Source organism: Eumetopias jubatus, unplaced genomic scaffold, assembly GCF_037043125.1.
Source record: "Eumetopias jubatus isolate StellerSeaLion01/CBP00866 unplaced genomic scaffold, mEumJub1_p1.0 scaffold_2, whole genome shotgun sequence".
NCBI lineage: Eukaryota > Metazoa > Chordata > Mammalia > Carnivora > Otariidae > Eumetopias > Eumetopias jubatus.
In genome coordinates, this window is record NW_028274808.1 from 168,339,554 (window position 1) to 168,358,639 (window position 19,086).

Consider the following 19,086-nt stretch of genomic DNA (forward strand, 5'->3'; position numbering starts at 1 on the left):
CCACCCAGCCTGACAGCCCAGTAGAGACAATAAAAAAATGGATTATTAAGGAAATACAATTAAGGAGCTACTAAATCCTCTCAAATACAAGCAAAGCTTAATCCAGATGGAACCCCACAGACAGGCAATGAGATAGGCCAGTTTCTCCTCTACCACACAAGCAGCCCAAATTTAAACCTCTTAAGATTTTTTAGTCAATTGATCATTCCAATAAATGTGTAATAAATTTGTTCAGGAGTAAGGAGATTAATCCTGTGATTTAAGTGAGAGACGTTTAATATGTTTTTAAGGCACAGATGATTAGGGTGAAAGAAATCACTACATTTTGAGGGGAGAGGTTCCTGGAAGAGAATTATGCTAAATTAAGTTTCAAACACATTTTTTTGGAAGCATCAAAACAAAGTCTGAGTCTTAGCATCAAAACTACGACCTGAGTCTAGGCCATGCAGAACTATGTATTAAGAAAAAAGAAGTTGGGGTACCGGGCGGCTCAGACAGTATTTAAGCGTTTGCCTTCAGCTCAGGTCATGATCCCAGGGTCCTGGGACGGAGCCCTGAGTGGGGCTCCCTGTTCAGCAGGGAGGCTGCTTCTCCCCCTCCCTCTACCCCTCCCCCTGCTCTTGCTCTCTCTCTCTCTCAAATGAGAATAAAAAAAGAAAAAAGAAAAAAGAAGTTGTGACCAGGATTATATAATTTTTAATGGACAAAATATTTGCAAAGATGGATAAGCTTGCGAATGTTTCAAATGCACACAAGTCCCCCTCACCCACCCAGGAGACTCCTGTAATTGATGCTAAAACACAGTTTGAATGGGGATAGTAACACTCCCCACGCGCACTGTGCTGAGTCCCCTTTTTGAGTAGGAACCAAGGGCTGTTATTTGATAAGAATTCAAGAAGAAAAAAAGACAAGACTGGGAGTCCATTCTGCACTTCATGAGTCCTACAAATTCTCCTTCTATGATCTGCATCTGTTTTCATCTTTCTTAACAGAAGGCTGTTGAGATACTCAGTTCTTGCCTAAGTCCCCACCTAAGCCAGGCCAATGTTCAAAGAAAAAAAAGCAGCTTTTCACTGGAGAACTTTAAAAAAATAAAAAAAGAGTGGGTTTTAATGTCCTTACTTGAACTTAAAAGCTTAATGAGCCTCGGTGCCAAAGAGCGGGAGACGGGCCAAGTCTGTGAAGCCAACTGTGATATGGCTGAAAGACAAAGGAGAACCCTACACAGAAGGCCTATCAAATTCTTACCAGCCTGCTAAGGCCAAAATCAGTAAGGGCAAAAGGACCCAAGTTTGCTGAGATTCGAGTGAGCATCTGGGTTAGAGAAAGAGCTCCAGACAAAGAGTTTGAAGACACACTGCACTCTACTACCCTGGGTCTCCCATCTCATCCTTACAAAGGGTGGCGGGAGGAGCTGACCCAGGCTGTTCACCTACCAGGGTTGCTGTGAGGATCAAGTAAGGGATGGGTCTGCAGATACTGAACAAAGCAATGGTGATTAGAAGGCATCAGTCTGAGGCTGCCAACAATTCAGGCAACCACACATCCCCATTTGCTGAGAACAGTCTCAGATTTCATTTGTTGTTCTAGTGTCTCAGCTGGTTAACAACCCCCTTTCACTCTCAAAACCATCTCAACTGACTGACAAACTACATGGTCACTCTACAAAGAAGCCATTGGGCCAGACTAATCTCTTTTCTTTTTTAATAGTTGAGGAAAATATTGCATGTGTAGTTGACATTAGATAAGGTCTCTGCCAAGAGCTTGCTGAAACGATGCAACAGAATGAGCCAGACTTAAAACAATTTGGTAGAGTCATGATTGGTGGTCTGACAGTTCCCAGAGACAGCTATTAATTGACAAAGGTCTCCAGTGCCTCCCGCTACCAGTGAAGCAGGCCTTTTTCTGAAGCCTTGTGCGAGCTGACCTCCGCTGGGGCCATGTAATATAGGTGACCGCCAGCTTCTTAAGTCTTCTTAGCACCCTTGGTTTCCAAGGCACCACACTTCCTTGGGTTTCCTCTCATCTCTCCGATACCCCTTTGTGAGCTTCTCTTTCTCTTTCCCCTGACCCAGTGGGGAGGCTTCCTCAAACTGAGACCTTGCTCTGCTATTCTTTCTTGATGTGATCTTTTCCTCAGAGAGACTGTCATATGTCACAGCTTGGCCTTGATGTCCAACAATGGCTGGCAAATCATATTTGAAAAAGCTAAATCCATTGCCTCACCTCTAAGCTCCAAGCCCTTGCCCCCAACAGTCCACAGGATGGGCTATCTATTTCCCAAACTCAGTCTGCCCAAACTGAAATTATGACCTCTCCCAACAAGTAGAGGATTTGCTTCAGTGTGTACCAGAGGCCCAACTCTGCTGGCCATCAACAACTCAAACACTGAAGTTATTTTGTAGCCTTTTCTTTCATTTATCTACATCCTCTACCCTACCAAGTCCTGCTGATTTCTTCAGAATTCTTCTTATTTCTATTGCTCTGGCAGTTGAACCCAAAAATCTTTCCATGGCTACCAAGGCCCTGAGCAATCGTGCCCCTGCCGGCTCCTCTCCATTTACTCTCATCTCACACCATCAACCCTCCCCCCCGCCCCCCGGCAGTTTCCTACATTTTGGCCAAATGAGTCTCCTTCTAATTCCTCCAATGCACGGTGCTTCTATCTTAGGGACCTCAGACATACTACTCTTTCAGTCTAGAACATGCTTCCTCCCTACTTCCATCTCCCTTCCCTCTCTCCTGGCTAATCTCTACTCTTCATTCAGGTCTCTACCTTAACACTTCTTCCACAAGAGAACCTGAGGTTTATATTCTATATGGAGTCAGGATTTAGATTCCAGATCTGAGCAGGGCGCCCCTGTTACATGATTTTATTGCATAAAGTACTAGGCTTTCTAGCAACTTACCATACTTGTAAGTGGGTTCTTACAAAGCTTAGTTGGATGAAGGAAGAGAAGGCCTCCTCACTGTCAGAGTAGATCTCTTCTGTGTATGCCAAACACGGCATACTCCTTCCTGACTTTAAACCTTGCCTTCTGCTCTTGTCTCCATGCAGGATGCCCTTCTCTTTCCCTCAGCCTATTCTCATCTTAAGGAAAATTCAGTTGATGTAATAGCTTCCCAGTAACTGTCTCCCAAACAATAACAATCTCTCTTTGTTTAACTTCTTAGTAAATCTTGGCAATTAAATCTTGGTCGCTTGCATTTACTCACCCACTGGTTTACACTGCTATTTACACACTGTTTAGTGCCTGTGTTCAAGCCCCAAATGCATTATAAAACTCCTGAAGATCAAGGATTGAGCCCTCCATTACCTTTTCATGGCCCCCAGTTCCTACTTTGAGGCTGTGCAGAACATGGTCAATATCTAACAAATCTCCATGTGACAAAATGTCTCTATGCAAAGCCACACCATCAACTCTCAACCTGTCCTAGAAGGCTAGTACATATCTGTGGCACACCACATCTCATGCTGAAATCAGGACAAGAATCCAAGACAAGCCTTCCTTCTTAGAATAAGCAGCTCATTCATCAGCAATGATATAAACAAGTGTTTGCCAACAGATTTCTTATCTTCAGAAAATTGTTTCACCAGCGTTAAGAACTGAGACTAAAATCCACTAGGACATTCTCTATTGGTCACTCATTTGCAAACTGACATACTCAGACTTTACATTCCAAGAAAATGTGTCTGCTGAACAAAACCCATAAGTTCAACCTCTATTAACTCCAAAGAAGATGGAGCTGTAGTGGAGAATCTTATACTTAAAGCAGGTACTTCAATGCTTTGGTCTTTAGTCTTCAAGGATGGGTCTGTTCTTTATGTAAAAGTGTGTGTGTGTGTGTGTGTGTGTGTGTGTGTGTGTGTGTGTGTGCAGAGAAGTGAGGGGAGGGGAGGGAGGCAGAGGAGGAAAGAGGAAAAAGGTGAGAACGAGGAGGGCAGGGGAGGGGAGAAGAGGAGAGGCAAGGGGACAGAGCCAGAGGATAGAATACTGACAATGACAGCTAAGACCAGGACAAAGTTAAGGTCACCGATGATTAGGCAGCCTAGGGAGCAATCTCACATATTCAGCAAGTGCCTGTAATAGAGGTATTATGTTTGTCAGACCAGTGTCCAGGGAAGTAAATACAAAGATAAACAGAAGGGATCTTCGAGAAGCTTTCACTGTGGTACAGGAAGCAGACTGGGATACGCGCTCGTGCGGAGGGGGTACAGGTACTCAGAAGCCGGACGGGGACCTACTAACTCTGCCTGGAGGGTTCTGAAAGAGCTTCCCAGAGAAAGAAACCGCAACAGACTGGAGAGAGTGGGAGGAAATGACATCACCACAGAGGTCAAGGTTACTGTTTTCAAAACAATCACTCGAGGTCTCAAGCTCTGCCAGCCAAAGCTCATTATTCACAGATGATCAGGTTTGTAAAGGTCCCAAACTTTCTTGCCCAGTTTTTGATCACAGGCTAGGCAAGACAAGCTGGAAAGTAAAATCCCAGTGTGTTCATCCCGTGGCTTGCTGGCAGCCCCTAGAGAAAGAGCTGATGGGTGCACAGTGACACAGAGTTGCACTGACTATGTCATATTCATAATTGACTTTGGGCCTGTTTCCAACAATCATGATGAGAACAGCTAGGGGTCCGGAGCACCAAGCAAGCCCAGACACTGCCGAGCGCTCTGCAGTACTCTCTTACCGGAATCTCTCAGGGACTTGAGGAGGTAGGGACTTCCCCATTTCATAGACGAAGGGAACCATAGTTAACAGTTAAGGGCCTGCTACGTTCCAAGCACTGAACAAAGAGATGTATCCATACAATCAATTCATTTAATCCTCAGATCAACCCTCTTAATCAAGTACACTTATTTTGGTTACAGCTAAGGAAACTGGGGCTCCAGGAGGTCAGGTAAGTGGCACAAGGACACATGGACACATACGGACGACGTGAGCTGTTAACTAGGTTGAACCATATGAAACCACATTTTCTGACCATTTTTCGGCTATTTACACGATTTCATAGGATTCAACTTACGCGTTTTCCCAATCCACTCACTTTCCATTGTGCTCACTCATAAAAGCATCGGAACTGACTTTTCTTAAATGTACATTTTTGGATGGTAACAAAAAAGAAAGTAAAGAGGGTGGGGGAGGATGGGAAATCAAACTACAGAGAAGACAGCAGAGCACACACCCTAGAACGAGATGCCATGGGAGCTGCCCCTTGAACAACACAGGGGGAGGGGGGAGGAGCGCCGACCCCTTGCACAGCTGAAAACCCACCTAGAATTTCTGATTCCTCCAAAACTTACTATTAGCCTACTGTTGCCCAGAAGCCTTACCGATAACATCGATAGTCAGTTAACATATATCTTGTATATTATTATATACCGTATTCCTACAATAAAGTCAGCTAGGGAAAAGAAAATACTAAGAAAATCATAAGGAAGAGAAAATACATTTGCAGTACCGGACCGTATTTATGGAAAAGGTCCACACAGAAGTGGACCCACACAGTTCAAACCATGTTGTTCAAGGGTCAACGGTATGATCATTTTGCCATTCTTACTTTATCTCTTTCGCAGAGGCCTCTCTTTTCCTGAACCATTTGCTTCTAGTTACAGGTAAGGTATATGCGGAATCCTTATATTATTCTTGTCACTTATCTATAAGTTTGAAAAATTTTCAAAATAAAAAGTTGGGTGGGGGGGGACTTATGAAAAGTCCTGAGAAAACCTTTTCTAAAAAGTTATTTTATTTTCCTACATAGCATTTTTGCACTGCCCAAACTCAATTACTTAACTTTATGAGGGTCAACAATTACATCTAAAATATATCCCGTAGTCCTTATGGGCTGGCAAACTTTTTCTGTAAAGGACCAGACAGCAAACATTCTAGGCTCTTGGAGCCATATACAAACTCTTGTTTTGTGTCATTTCCAACCCTTTTAAAATGTAAAAACCATCCTTAGCAAGAAAGAAAGCCAGGACAAAAACAGACCAAGCCTGTTGCCAACCCCTGGTATAGATAGAATCCCACAGAGTTCTACCTAAATAATAAAGTCAGAGTCAGGAAAACAAGTCAGAAACTTTCCTTTCTGGATTTATTTCAAAACCGTCTGCTCTGGGTGTTGGGAAGGAGATGTCCAGTCATCAGTGACTGTCCTGGGAGGGTCTTCCTCAGGGAATGATTGTTTGCAGCCTTCCTTTTAAACCCTGAAGTCCTCCAGGACATCATGCCGTATTTGGTTAACATTTCTAACAGCATGACACTTGTCACACATTTGCAGCCTGCTCACATTTTGACTCCAGACATTTTATTTACTGCTCCACAGAGGACTCACATCATTTGGGCGTTTGACCTCCAAGCTTCAAGTAAACACACCTGGCAAAAACAACCGAGGACGAGCGAAATGATGATAGCAAAACCCATCTACTGTAATTCTCCTTGGCACATGTGGTCTAGTCTGTACTTGCTCTTGCTGTAAGTTATACGTTCCTGCTTAAGTATCACGGCACTCCGGGCAAGCCCGTGCAAAGCCATGGGTACTGCACTGCCCAGGCAGAGTGAAAGAGCGCCCAGGACAACTCTGATGCTACTCAGTTTCCACCTTCCATGCTGCCTGGAGGCACCGGGTCTTTTCTCCCTTGTCTCTGTGGTCTTTAGTACGCATCTAGCTGTCTCCTTTGTCTCACCTAGTGTGACGGCTCTGCCTAAGAAAACCGAAACGCCCACCTTCTCCCCTGACTACAGCCTCCTTATCCCCTCAACTCTCTCATGCTTTCACGCTTACTGGACTTGCCTCCTTGTCTTAAGAAGGACCGCCAGAGGCACCTGGGTGGCTCAGTCAGTTAAGCGTCCAACTTTGATTTCGGTTCAGGTCATGATCAGGGTCCTGGGATCGAGCCCCATGTCGGGGCTCCACGCTCAGTGGGGAGTCTGCTGGAGATCATCTCTCTCCTCTCCCTCTGCCCCTCCCCCCACTCATGCTCTCTCTCTCTCAAATAAATAATCTTTATTTTTTTTTAAAGATTTTATTTACTTATTTGACAGAGAGAGACACAGCGAGAGAGGGAACACAAGCAGGGGGGAGTGGGAGAGGGAGAAGCAGGCTTCCCGCCGAGCGGGGAGCCCGCTGCGGGGCTCGATCCCAGGACCCTGGGATCATGACCTGAGCCAAAAGCAGACACTTGATGACTGAGCCACCCAGGCGCCCCTAAAATAAATAATCTTAAAAAACAAAGAAGAAGAAGAAGAAGGCCCACCAGGCCTTTGATGCTTACATCCCAAGACCACCAACCCCATGCCACCCTTCTTCATGTTCTGTCCAGTTGAGATCCAGTGGCTATCCTCTGTACTGCCCTCCTGCCCACACCTGATGTTTTCTGGCACCAATCCCATGCCATCATCACCAACCCCAAACCTCTTTCTTTTCTCTCCCATTAAAATCTCAATTGTAGGCACAGGACAGTTGTTAAGAGTAAAAGCTAAGAAATCAGACTTCTGAATGTAAATCTTTCTTATCTGAATAACCTTAGACAAGTGATTTAATCCTCTGTGCCCCACTTAATTCCTCTGTAAAATGGGTATGATGATAGTCCTTACAGGCCACATGAAAGTTAGGCAAGAAAAAAAAATCAGACCCCAGGACCAGAAGGATGCCCTCTGTTTGACGAGGACTATGAATTCTTTTCAGACTCATAAACAACTCAGGAAATGTTTAGTGAACAAAGAGCATGATGTCTCTCCAGTTGCAACCACCCTTTAGAGCAGATCTAACTCACACAAAAAGATGAGTTTGTTGAACAAAAGGAATCATTCACTGAGGCCGTTCGTGGATTTTTCAGCTGGGGTCATAACACTATTACAAGACACCAACTGGGCTTCTGTTCAGAATAATACAAAGTTGAAAAGCCCCAACAATTTTTAAAAAGAGGGCTGTATGTTATGAAAGCCTTAATCTCAGAAGAGCTGAATTGCTAGTTTTAGAAATTTGAAATTATAGGGAGTTCTTCTTACATTGTTAAATGTTGCTACATGGGTGGAGGTTTTGAGTTAGAACCCCTTAATCACCAGCACCCACAAAATTCCCTCCGGTTCTAAAGAGTGGCACAGCCACTCTCATCTACCCTCCAAAGAGAGGTGTCTAAAACCTGTATGGATCCACTGTCTGGGAACCTCCAAACTGAGTTTCCTGCCTTTTGGGGTCCTTGCCATCAACCAACTCCACGCCTGGAACACTGTAAGTCCCCTCCTTGCCAGACTGGTCTCTGGACACAAGTCTCAGGAAACATACCTGCTAATCTCAGGCTGCAGCAGCATGGCCCACTTCAGCTCAGATAAAACCTCGCCATGCCTCTGCCCCAACCAAAGAGGATGGAAAAATCTCGCTCCTCCGTTACTCCCAACCTTCCAGTGCATTCAGCTCCAGGGCCATGCCTTTGCTCCTCATTGCTCCATGGCTCCTGGACTTAGAAATGTATTTGCATCTGGTTTCTCCAGCTGCTGACCCAGCTTTCCCTCAAAGGCTCTGGCTGAGGCTCAGGTGATGGCTCTCCTTGCCTCAGGCCACCAACTCAGTTCATTCCACCTTAGCAAACTCTTTGCCGGGGCAGCCAGCTGGAGTCCCACAGGGAAGCCAGGACTTGACCCTCCCTGGCCCTCAGCCTCCTTCAACTACACCAGTGAGTCTAATCCTCCGCGGGTAGAAGACTTAGACAATAACTCACTTATCTTGAGTTTTGGCCTATGTACCCAGTCAGTAACACTTGTCCAAGCCTCCGTGTTGGCCAGTTCCCTTCGCTTCACTCTTGGCTGTCGGCAATCCAAACCCTTTATTTATTTAAAGAGGCTCCTGGCTATAATCTGTGCTTATCTCTTGTCTAACCATAATATTTCCTAACCATGGCCCAGAAACAAGCCCCGCCCCTAAAAAACCCTAACATTCATTAACGTGCTTGTAAAAGGCCAACAGGAGTGCCATTGCTCACATGACAGACTCCATCCTCTAACTCAACCTCTTCATCTAGGTAAGAAGCAAGTTCTTTTTTTTTTAAGATTTTATTTATTTATTTGAGAAAGAGAGAGAGAGCATACAAGCGGGGGGGGGGGGCAGAGGGAGAGGGAGAAGCATACTCTCCACTGAGTGGGAACCTGATGTGGGGCTCGATCCCAGGACCTTGCGATCATGACCTGAGCCGAAGGCAGACGCTTAACCGAATGAGCCACCCAGGTGCCCCAAGAAGCACGTTCTATGCATGCAGAAGTCTCCAGACCCAGAGCCTCATCTTCAGATAAACCTGCTCCATCCAAAGTCTGGCAGGCAATACTACTCCCTGACAGATTTAGTCATGGGAGTATAGTGGAGAGGTGAACGCCTACAAGAATCTTTGGAGCAAATGTTAGGTATACAAAAACTGCTACCAAAGACCCATTTCAACAGAGTTAAGAGAGCACAATGTACATATATTAGATCAGACTATGGCTAGTCTGTTAACATCAGCAGAAGGTTAAGCCCAGAATCATTGGAGAAGCAGGTGTTAGAATGCAAGGGAAGTGTTTGGAGTCTGCCTGGCGTTTGTTCCTGGTGAGATGCTAAACTAATTATGGTTTATCTAAGAGATGAGCTCTGATTTAGATTTAATAAAGGGAAAAGAGGCAGTGAAGGAAGTAAAGTATGAGAAGAAAGAAGAGGCTCCACAGGAAGGAATGCACGGAAGTGGCAATCAGGCAATCAAAGTGGTAAATTTCCCTTTGAAGGAAAAAGGACAGTGGGAGCAGGAAAAATCACTGGCGTGAACCGTGTTGACTGGTGCTGCACAATAATCAACATTTGTGTGGCAAATGTAATTTTTTAAAGCACCTCATCCACACTATCCTGTTGAAATTCACAAAAAGTTTATGAAATAGGCAAAAGTTAGCACTTTTTTATTACCATTTTAGATAGAAAAATTGAGACTCAAGGAGGTTAAATGATTTAAGACTTGAGTTTCTAGTTCTCAGGTTCCAAAACCCAAAGTCTTTCAACTACTTCAGTGGGTCCCAAACAATATTCTGGAAGTCGCCAAAATAAGAGTGCACTCATTCTATGTAATTTCACTTACATAAAGTTCAAGATATAAGGCAAATAAATATTATGGTGATGGACATGAGAACAGTGCTTTCCTAGAGGTGGTGGAAATGGATTGGGAAGGGACGGGAGGGCACCTGCTGTCCTCTATCTTGATCAGGGTGTAGGCTACATGCATGGACACAGTTCTCAAATCCCATTGGACTGTGTATTTGGAGCTGTGCATTTCTTGTGTGTACATTTCACTTCAGTAGAACAAAAGGTACGATCCAAATTACAGAACCTATTAAATTCAAAATTTGAGATCTTAAAGGATACACCTATAAGTGTTAAGGCTCTCGCTTATTTTGTGTCTAGAACCACTTCACAGAAAGCTCTTGAATCCATCATCACAGCATTACTTTATGACAAAATCTGGGTTCAAAACATAAAAACTAAACATTGCAGTTATTGTTCATGTTTGAAATTCGCCAATAGCATAAACTGAATATACCCAAAATACATCAGGGAGCAAGCCCGGTGAGGAATATCACCTGTGATGTTTTAAGATGTTGTAAGTAAGTAGATGCATTGCTTTCACTTGGCACAAACTGCTTTTGTTTTGCGGGAAAGGGGGAGAAAAGCTGCTACTTTTACTACAGTTGGGTCCACATCCTTCCCATTACCTGAGGCCCAGATTCCTACATTGTAAATGTTGGCTGAAGCTGAGGAGCAGTTACCAGATACTTCTTCTTTATCTAATTAGAAATTGTCACAGTCCCCACCACTCCCTACTGTACACTAAAACTCCCTCACCTACTTATGTGTACTGCCTAGCCCAGTGATTTTTAAAAATTTCAGAATCAAACTGTGAATAAATTCAAAACGAAATACAAATTTTTATAGATGAACTGAATGGCATTAATGATTTTTCTTGACTAAAACCAACTGAATAATAGGCTATACTTACTCGCAGAGAAGGATTCCATTTTCTAATCCTGTCCGAAAATCTTTATCACCAAAACTTCTGCCCGTTACTTGCTGGAAAAAAAAGAGAGAGAGAGAAAGAGCATAAATTTTTCTTCTTTAATCAGGAAGATCAATGATTTCTTTCTTTTTTTTTTTTTTTAACATTTAAGAGCCTTCAAATAACTGGTGGCATTCCAAGAATGGGGAAAATCTGTTAGGTCTGAATTTCCTTTCCTTGTGTAGCTTTGCTGAGATCAGCTGATCTTAAATTTAGACCATTATTTTGAAGCTTTTTCCTACCCAATACCTCAAAAAATGTCTGTTCTTCCTGATAAGGATGTTACTTTTGGGGCTTGGCCACGATAGGTCAAGGTCATAGCCTCAACACACACACTTTCAAAAAAGCCTGCAGAAAGTTCCACCTAAGGATAAAGGATCTATTTGTTAAAACATTAAGGGGACAGAGGCGGGTAGGTACAGACACCTAACCTCAAGAGACAAACATCAAGACAGGAATACTAGAGCCAAAATCCATAATAACTTGGTGTGAAAGAGGAAAATAAAATCTGGAAAAGCATGACTAATAGCACAGGACTGATGATCATTCTTGATACCTCTGGCTCTCAGCAGCCCTCTGACCTAGGCACCAGGGCACGCATTGGTTCATTCATTAAGTATATTGACTATCTGTGGTATGCCAGATAAATATGCATACCCTAAATATATAAAATCCTAAAGCAACCTCTAAAGTAGCAAAATAAGTTATAGTTAACAAGCTTAGAAGGGAGATAAAACAGAATCATTAAAAATACTTTTTTTTTAAGATTTTATTTATTTATTTGTCAGAGACAGAGACACAGCAAGAGAGGGAACACAAGCAGGGGAGTGGGAGAGGGAGAAGCAGGCTTCCCGCGGAGCAGGGAGCCCAACAGAGGGCTTGATCCCAGGACCCCGCAATCATGACCTGAGCCAAATGCAGACGCTTAACAACTGAGCCACCCAGAAGCCCCCAAAATACTCTTAACAACTAAAAAAGGCAAAAAGAAAAAAGAGGAAAAGAGAATACAGAATAGATGAAATAAGTAAAAAGTAAATAACAATACTGTAGACTTAAACCTAAGCATATCTATAAGTGCATTAAATATAAATGGCCTAAACATCCCCGATTAAAAGACAGAGAGTGTCATAATGGAAAAGAAGCAAGACCGAACAATGTGCTGCCTAGGAGAAATGCACTTTAAATATAAAGATAGAAGTAGGTTAGGGGCGCCTGGGTGGCTCAGTCGTTAAGCATCTGCCTTAGGCTCGGGTCATGGTCCCAGGGTCCTGGGATCGAGCCCCGCATCGGGCTCTCTGCTCAGCAGGAAGCCTGCTTCTCCCTCTCCCACTCCCCCTGCTTGTGTTCCCTCTCTCACTGTCTCTCTCTGTCAAATAAATAAATAAAATCTTAAAAAAAAGAAGTACGTTAAAAATGGAAGAAAGGAATAAGATAATAACATGCTAATGTTAATTTTTAAAAGCCAGATATTAATATCAAACAAAGAAACTTTTAGAACAAAGAATACCAAGGACAGAGAAAGTCATTTCGTAACGACAAATGGTTTAGCTAATCAGGAAGATCAAAAAATCCTAAACATTTTTATATCTAATAAAAACTTCAAAATACATAAGCCAAAACAGATCTGCAAGGAGAGACAAATTCAAAACTAGAGTCAGAAATATATTCTCTCTCCCATAACTTACAGAACAAGCAAACAAAAAATCAATAAGGATATAGAAGACTTGAACAACACTGTCAACCAAACTGACTTAACTTATATTTCAACAATACTTCACCCTACCAGGGCAGAATACATATTTTTCTTCTTAAGTTCACAATGAACATGTATTGAGATAGAACAACTTCTGGGTCAGTAAACAAGAGAAAGTCATTTTATTTATAAACTTAAAAGAATTCGATTCACAAAAAAAGCATGCCATCTGACCGCAATGGAATTAAATTAGAAATTAACAACAGAAATATCTCTGGGAAAAAATTTCCAAATAATTTTAAACTAAGTAATACAATGTAAAAAACAACCCACTGATCAAAGAAGAAATAAAAAGAAATTAGAATATATTTTGTAGTGAAAGAATATGGCTATGTAAAAACGTATGGAAAGACACTAAATCAGTATTTTGGGGAAATGTATAGCACAAAAACCTATATCAGAAAAGAAGATCTCAAATCAATGAATTTTCCTTCTTTCTTAAGCAAATTAAGCCCAAATTAAGTAGAAAAAAAGGGGGGAAACTTTATCAGTTGAAATCAAATCAAATAGAAAACCAAAGAGCAATCGAGAAAAATCAATGAAATCAAAAGCTATTTACTTGAGACCAATAAAACTGGGAACACTTAGCCAGGTTGATAAATCTTTAGCTAATAAAACAGACAACCTTTGGCTTTTAGCCAAAAAAGAAAGACACAAATTACCAACATCAGGAATGACAGAGATGACATCATTACAGATTTTATAGACCTTAAAATGATAACGGGATATTATAAATAAATTCATCTCAATATATTTACCAACTTAAATTGGTAAATTTAACTGGATAAATTTCTTGACACAAACAACCCAAGTTCATTCAACAAAGAAATAGATAACTTTTCCAAAAGAAAATGTCAGTCCCAGAAGGTTTATCTGGTAAATTACAACAAATACATAAGGAAGAAATAATGCAATTCTACACAAACTATTCCAGACAATTGAAGAAGGAAGCATACTTCCCAATTCATTCTATCAGGGCCAGTGTTACCCTGATTCCAAAACCAGACAAAAATTTTACAAAACGGACAGAAACAGATACATGTACACACATGCATACGCACACACAGAAAATACGACAACACGTTATCTCTTCATGGTGGGAAGCAGCTGTGATTTTTATTTTCTTCTTTAAATTTTCTCTATTTTCCAAAAACTTTCCTGAAAGAACGAAAGAAAGAAAGAAAGAAAGAAAGAAAGAAAGAAAGAAAGAAAGAAAGAAAGAAAGAAAGAAATGAAGGAAGAGAAAGGAAGAAAAAGGGAAAAAAGAAAAATAGTCCTTTGTTAATATCTTCTCATTCTTACTTAAGGGAAGGTGAGAAAAAGGATAAAGAGTAGTTTGTATTGACAGTTTGCAAATATCTAGCTTTTTTCCTAAAATAAAGAAATTAGGAAAGATCTCCTTTAAAAAGCGAAGATTTTAAATGCAGACTTTAAACAATTTAGCATTTTCCTTCCTGAATCTATTCAGTCCTAATTTATATTCTCAAGGAACCACTAATATTATCTATAAAACTAACCTCTATTCACCAAGAAGTGATCAGAAGATTCTGAAAACATCTTCCCCCCAGGTCTTTATATTTTTGTTAAAATTATATTGTTCTAGCACCAATGATGTTAACATTGAGACCCAAGAGAGTTTACCTATATCTATTACAGAATCTCTGGCCAAGACAACCCAGGCCCCTCTCCATTTATTGAGCCATGATGATGGGCAGGGCCTAGAGACCAAAACACAAATGAGACACGATCACTGCATGCAGAAGGCTCACAGACTGAGAGGAAACAAATAACCAAACTCATACCATAAACAGAAGTTAACAGGACTATTAAGGTTATAAGAAAATATTGGTGGTCCACCAACTACTTAAAATACTCAGGTACTATTTAAAAATATATTGTATGTGATGCGTAGCCAGTAAAAAATTTCGAGTGGATTTAACAGTCCCAAGTCAGCCTGCTAATTAACATCCTCCAAGGTGTAATATGATTAAATTCAATCTCCTAGACTGCCAATTATGGAGATGGAAACAGGCACCATGCAAATGGAGGAAGGTGCTCATTTCTGCCTCTGTTCTTCCTCTGCTTTCTTCCCTGCTCCTGTGTCCATTAGGGCCCAGCATAGCCTTCTCACTGCTCTCCGCTGACCCTAATGCCATCCTTTCTTCCAAGTCCAAGTTATTTAGCACAGAGGTGTCTAGATCTTGGTTAAGAGGGTTGACAGTTAAATAGACTCCAGAAATTCAACAAGGACCATGCCACTGAAGAGTTAGGTCCTTAGACTAGTAGCAGCAGAACTTCACCTGAAATTAATGTTAGAAGTACAGACTATCAGTCCTCCCCCTACCCTCTACAAGATCTACTTAATCAGAACCAGCATCCAAAAAGATCCCCATGTGATTCATATGCAAAGTAAATTTTACAAAGCCCTGACCTAGCATAGAAAGAAAGCCAACAGTTCAGAATCAGAAAAGGAGGACCATCCACTGGAAACAGGATTCTGGATGTCCTGTCTCAACAACATTTTTATGATGTGTTTATAATGTCACACATTGTGTATTTTAACTCTAAAGTCTGTTAATTACTGTTCCCTTCATGACAGCATAAGCCACTGCTATTAAAAAAACAATATGGCTGCCAAGAATCAACCACCATTACCAATAGTCCATGAGCAGGGGAAGTGAACAATAGCTGCCCAAACTCTTCACTAACCTTCCCACCTGGATCCCAAGTATGGACTCTCAGTAACCTTGCAGACAAGGTGCTAGCCAAGCCATGAGCTCCTGATGACCCTCCAAGGACACCGAGCAGGATGGGAAGATCTAATAAAACTCTTAAAGAGAGCCTGATATGGGGACCTGGGAGTGGAATGGGTGGGGAGAGAGCCCAGGTTCAGGAGCATCCCAGGGCTAGCAATGGAAGAGCAGCTTGAAATGTCAAGAGCACTTTATCATTTCCCCCAAATCCTGCTCTCCACACCCTGCTGGTCCTCACCCATCTGATCAATTAATGCTTGTAACTCCATCCTTGCAGCTGTTCAGCTTTGCGATACTTGACCCATATCTCTCACACCCAATCACGCCCGCCAACAAATTCTGTTGATTTTCCCTTCAGAACTTAGCCACAATCCAACTACTTCATATTCTACCACCTACTCCAAGCCACCATCATCTTATACCTGGATAAGTCTCTTAACTGGCCTCACTGCTCCACCCTTGCCTCCCTTCCCTCTATTCTCAAAAGAGCAGCCAGGGTAATCTCATAAAGTTAGATTGCGCTACTACTCCACTTAAAATCCCCCAAAACCTCCCCATCTCGCTCATAGTAAAAGCCAAAGTTTCTACCGTTCCTTAAAGGCATTCACCAGAAAAACAAGCAAGCAAGCAACAAACACACAAAAAACTAATAGGAACATATTGACCAAACCACTGGACAACACGATTTCAAGAGTGGCCATAATGAACCTGCACACATCTCCCCATTCGAAGAGATCCTCAAGTACTTTAGCGGCAGCTATGTCACCGACTATGCCTTGTGTGTCATTCAGTAAAGCCCAATATCAGATTTCTTTCCTTGCTTTATGGTTCAGGTTTAATTCACTTTCATTACTATCTAAAATACTTGTTATTTACAGCAATGGAGGGACATGCTCTAAGTGTCAGATTAAAATACTCAAGAATGGATAACTTACCAGAACATTGATAGTTTTAAAGGAAAAGAAACACTTTCACCTACTTTAGCAATTAAACCAAAAGCAGAAGCAAAAGGATATCACAATGTGTCATCACACTGTTTCTATGCAAGTAATTATTAAGTAAGCTCATCTGTATTTGATTTCCTTCTCAGCGAACTGAAAGGTAATTATGTTTTTGAGTCTGTTCATGTCAATGGCACTGCTCTAAACCATTCAGATAACTGAAATATGGAGACTGAAAAAAAACAGTCTAATAAAAAAACACAAATTTATGGTAATATTTTTATGTGTTTATAATGTAACACATTATATCAAAATGCTATACTTTGCTAATTACTTTGTTACCACTGTTATTAAGTAATTGCCATGAATAGTCAAAGACTGCCAAGAATCAGTCTCTCAGCCTGTTCATTTCATTTATACAAACTGTATTTCAGAAACATTTTCATTCATCTTCAGTTGTTTTTTCTTAGAGCAATCTGGTGGACAAACTGCAGTCCACCAATAAACTGCAGGTCTAAAGAGGATTTTAAATAGATGTTGGAAACCCTATTATAATGATCTTAAGAGAGGAGATTCTATTACCTGACAAAATGATGGTCCCTGGGTTCAAGCAACTGAAAAAAATACAGAATTTAATATATTTTGACTTAACTTTTGAAAGACATAGATATTTTCTCTAAATTGTACAAAAATAGGTACACTTCATATTACATTTTTATTTTGTTTATTGCCCAACTCCACCCAGTAAGGTTAGAGTGGGAAATTTTACTTGTTTTCTTCACTGTTGTATACTCTGCCTAGAAAAGTACTTGGCTCACAGTAGATAGTCAATAAATATCTGTTGAAGTAAATTTAAAAAAAAAGGTATGCTTTCAGAAGGTTGTGATTTCCTCCTATAAACAGTAAATGAAAAATAATACCTCTTTAAAATTCACTGAAGAAGATTATTTGTGGCTCATTATACTCCCTTCTCTTCTGATCATATTTGATTTATTTAATAAAAGGACATTTCTGCATATTTTTACACTTAAACTGTAAAATAAAGCAGAATAGAATTGCTCTTATCTTTCACATTTACTGAGAAATAAATCCATTGCTACTTTTGTCTTCTTCGTGGGGTTGCTAGAAAAATCAAATCAAGTTTCTATGGAAACTCTTCATAAACAATCATAAATCACACTCATCTGAAATAGAATTAGCAATCAACCAATCAATCATCTACTGAATACCCATTTCGTGCCAGGCAATGTCATAGGTATGCATGTGAGACCAAAATAATAAAATCTGTACCCTACCCAGGAAGAATCCACAATCCAGGGGGAAAGATCAAACAGTACAGTAGATGTTGGAAGAGAAATATGGACACAGATCTACAAGAGCAATTAACACAAATTGCATGACTGAAGGAATAGTTGCATGTTAACAGTTCACATTCAGATACCAACTACCATATGTCCTCTCTGTTCTAAAAGCTTGCCAAATCCAAATATTGTTTTATTTAATCCTCATAAAAACCTAGAGAGGTGGATCCTATTATTATTATTAGTTCCACTGTAAAGTCAAGGAAACCTAGACACAGAGAGGTTCAGTAAGGTGCTGAAGGACACAAAGCTAACAAATAGTAGAGCCGGGATTGAACCTGTAGTGTGACTGCAGAGTTCTTATTCCTAAGCACAATACTGTGCAGCATCTGAGCAAAAGAATGAACTCTCTCTGCCCAAGACAGCTTTGAGGAGCTGACATTTGAGTTGGTCCTGAAGAGTAGGAGGGATTCCCCAAAGGAAGGAGATGAAGTAGGGCACTCCAGGCAGACACAAAGACCTGCACAAAGGTTTCTTTGAGCAAAGAGGAAAAGTTCTAAGGGCTGAGCACAGCAGGGAGGCAGGTGGAGAGGGAGAGGGTCAGAGGGCATGAGATGCCAGGGTGGGCATGGCCCAGAAGTAAAGGATCTGTGTGTCAGAGCTATGGGTTGACCTTGATCCTAAAACAAAAAAGATACCCCAAAAGATGGGGGCAAGGAAGCAGTTCTTTGGCAGTCATTCTCCCCATTCCCCACTAATTCTTCATTCCTAAAGAGACAGTCCCAAAACGACATTTGTCTTGTTGCTCTCAATTACTTCCTTAAGGACTCTACCATCCCCATTGATATACAATGACCTCGCTTTTGGACTCATAGTGTGATGGAAACTATCTGGCCAAACCTTTAGGACCACTGCCCCTAACCCCATACACATTCCTCTGTATATGGTTTCTACCCTTATCTTTTCATCCTTTCCTCAAAAGGAAGAAATACACTTTCTCTTTCCCCTGTCAAGGCTCTGGATGCCATCCCTTCCCACCCCCGGGTCCTTACCCTACCCCGTGGCCCACAGCAGTCTTCATCTCCCTGCTGGTAGCATGCAATCCCCCTTTTCCTAAGAACCCTAATTCAAACCAGCCCCTTCAACGATCCTGTTTTTCTCCTTCCTTTCACAGTCCGAACTCCCTGAATGAGTATCGAGCACCCATTGCCCTTAATCATCATAGCTCAGGGGTCTCCAAGCTATCCACTTTTAATTCCCTGAAAATTCTTAT

The 19,086-nt window shown here is 41.5% G+C and overlaps 1 protein-coding gene across 1 annotated transcript in view; it reads right to left on the reverse strand.

The window, feature by feature from the left end:
* Positions 1-19,086, reverse strand: part of LIMCH1 (LIM and calponin homology domains 1) — a 321,144-nt gene that overhangs the window by 182,355 nt on the left and 119,703 nt on the right. The window contains exon 2 of the mRNA XM_088021185.1: positions 11,009-11,079. Within this exon, the coding sequence (XP_087877311.1) occupies positions 11,009-11,079 (71 nt within the window). The remainder of the gene's footprint in view (positions 1-11,008; positions 11,080-19,086) is intronic.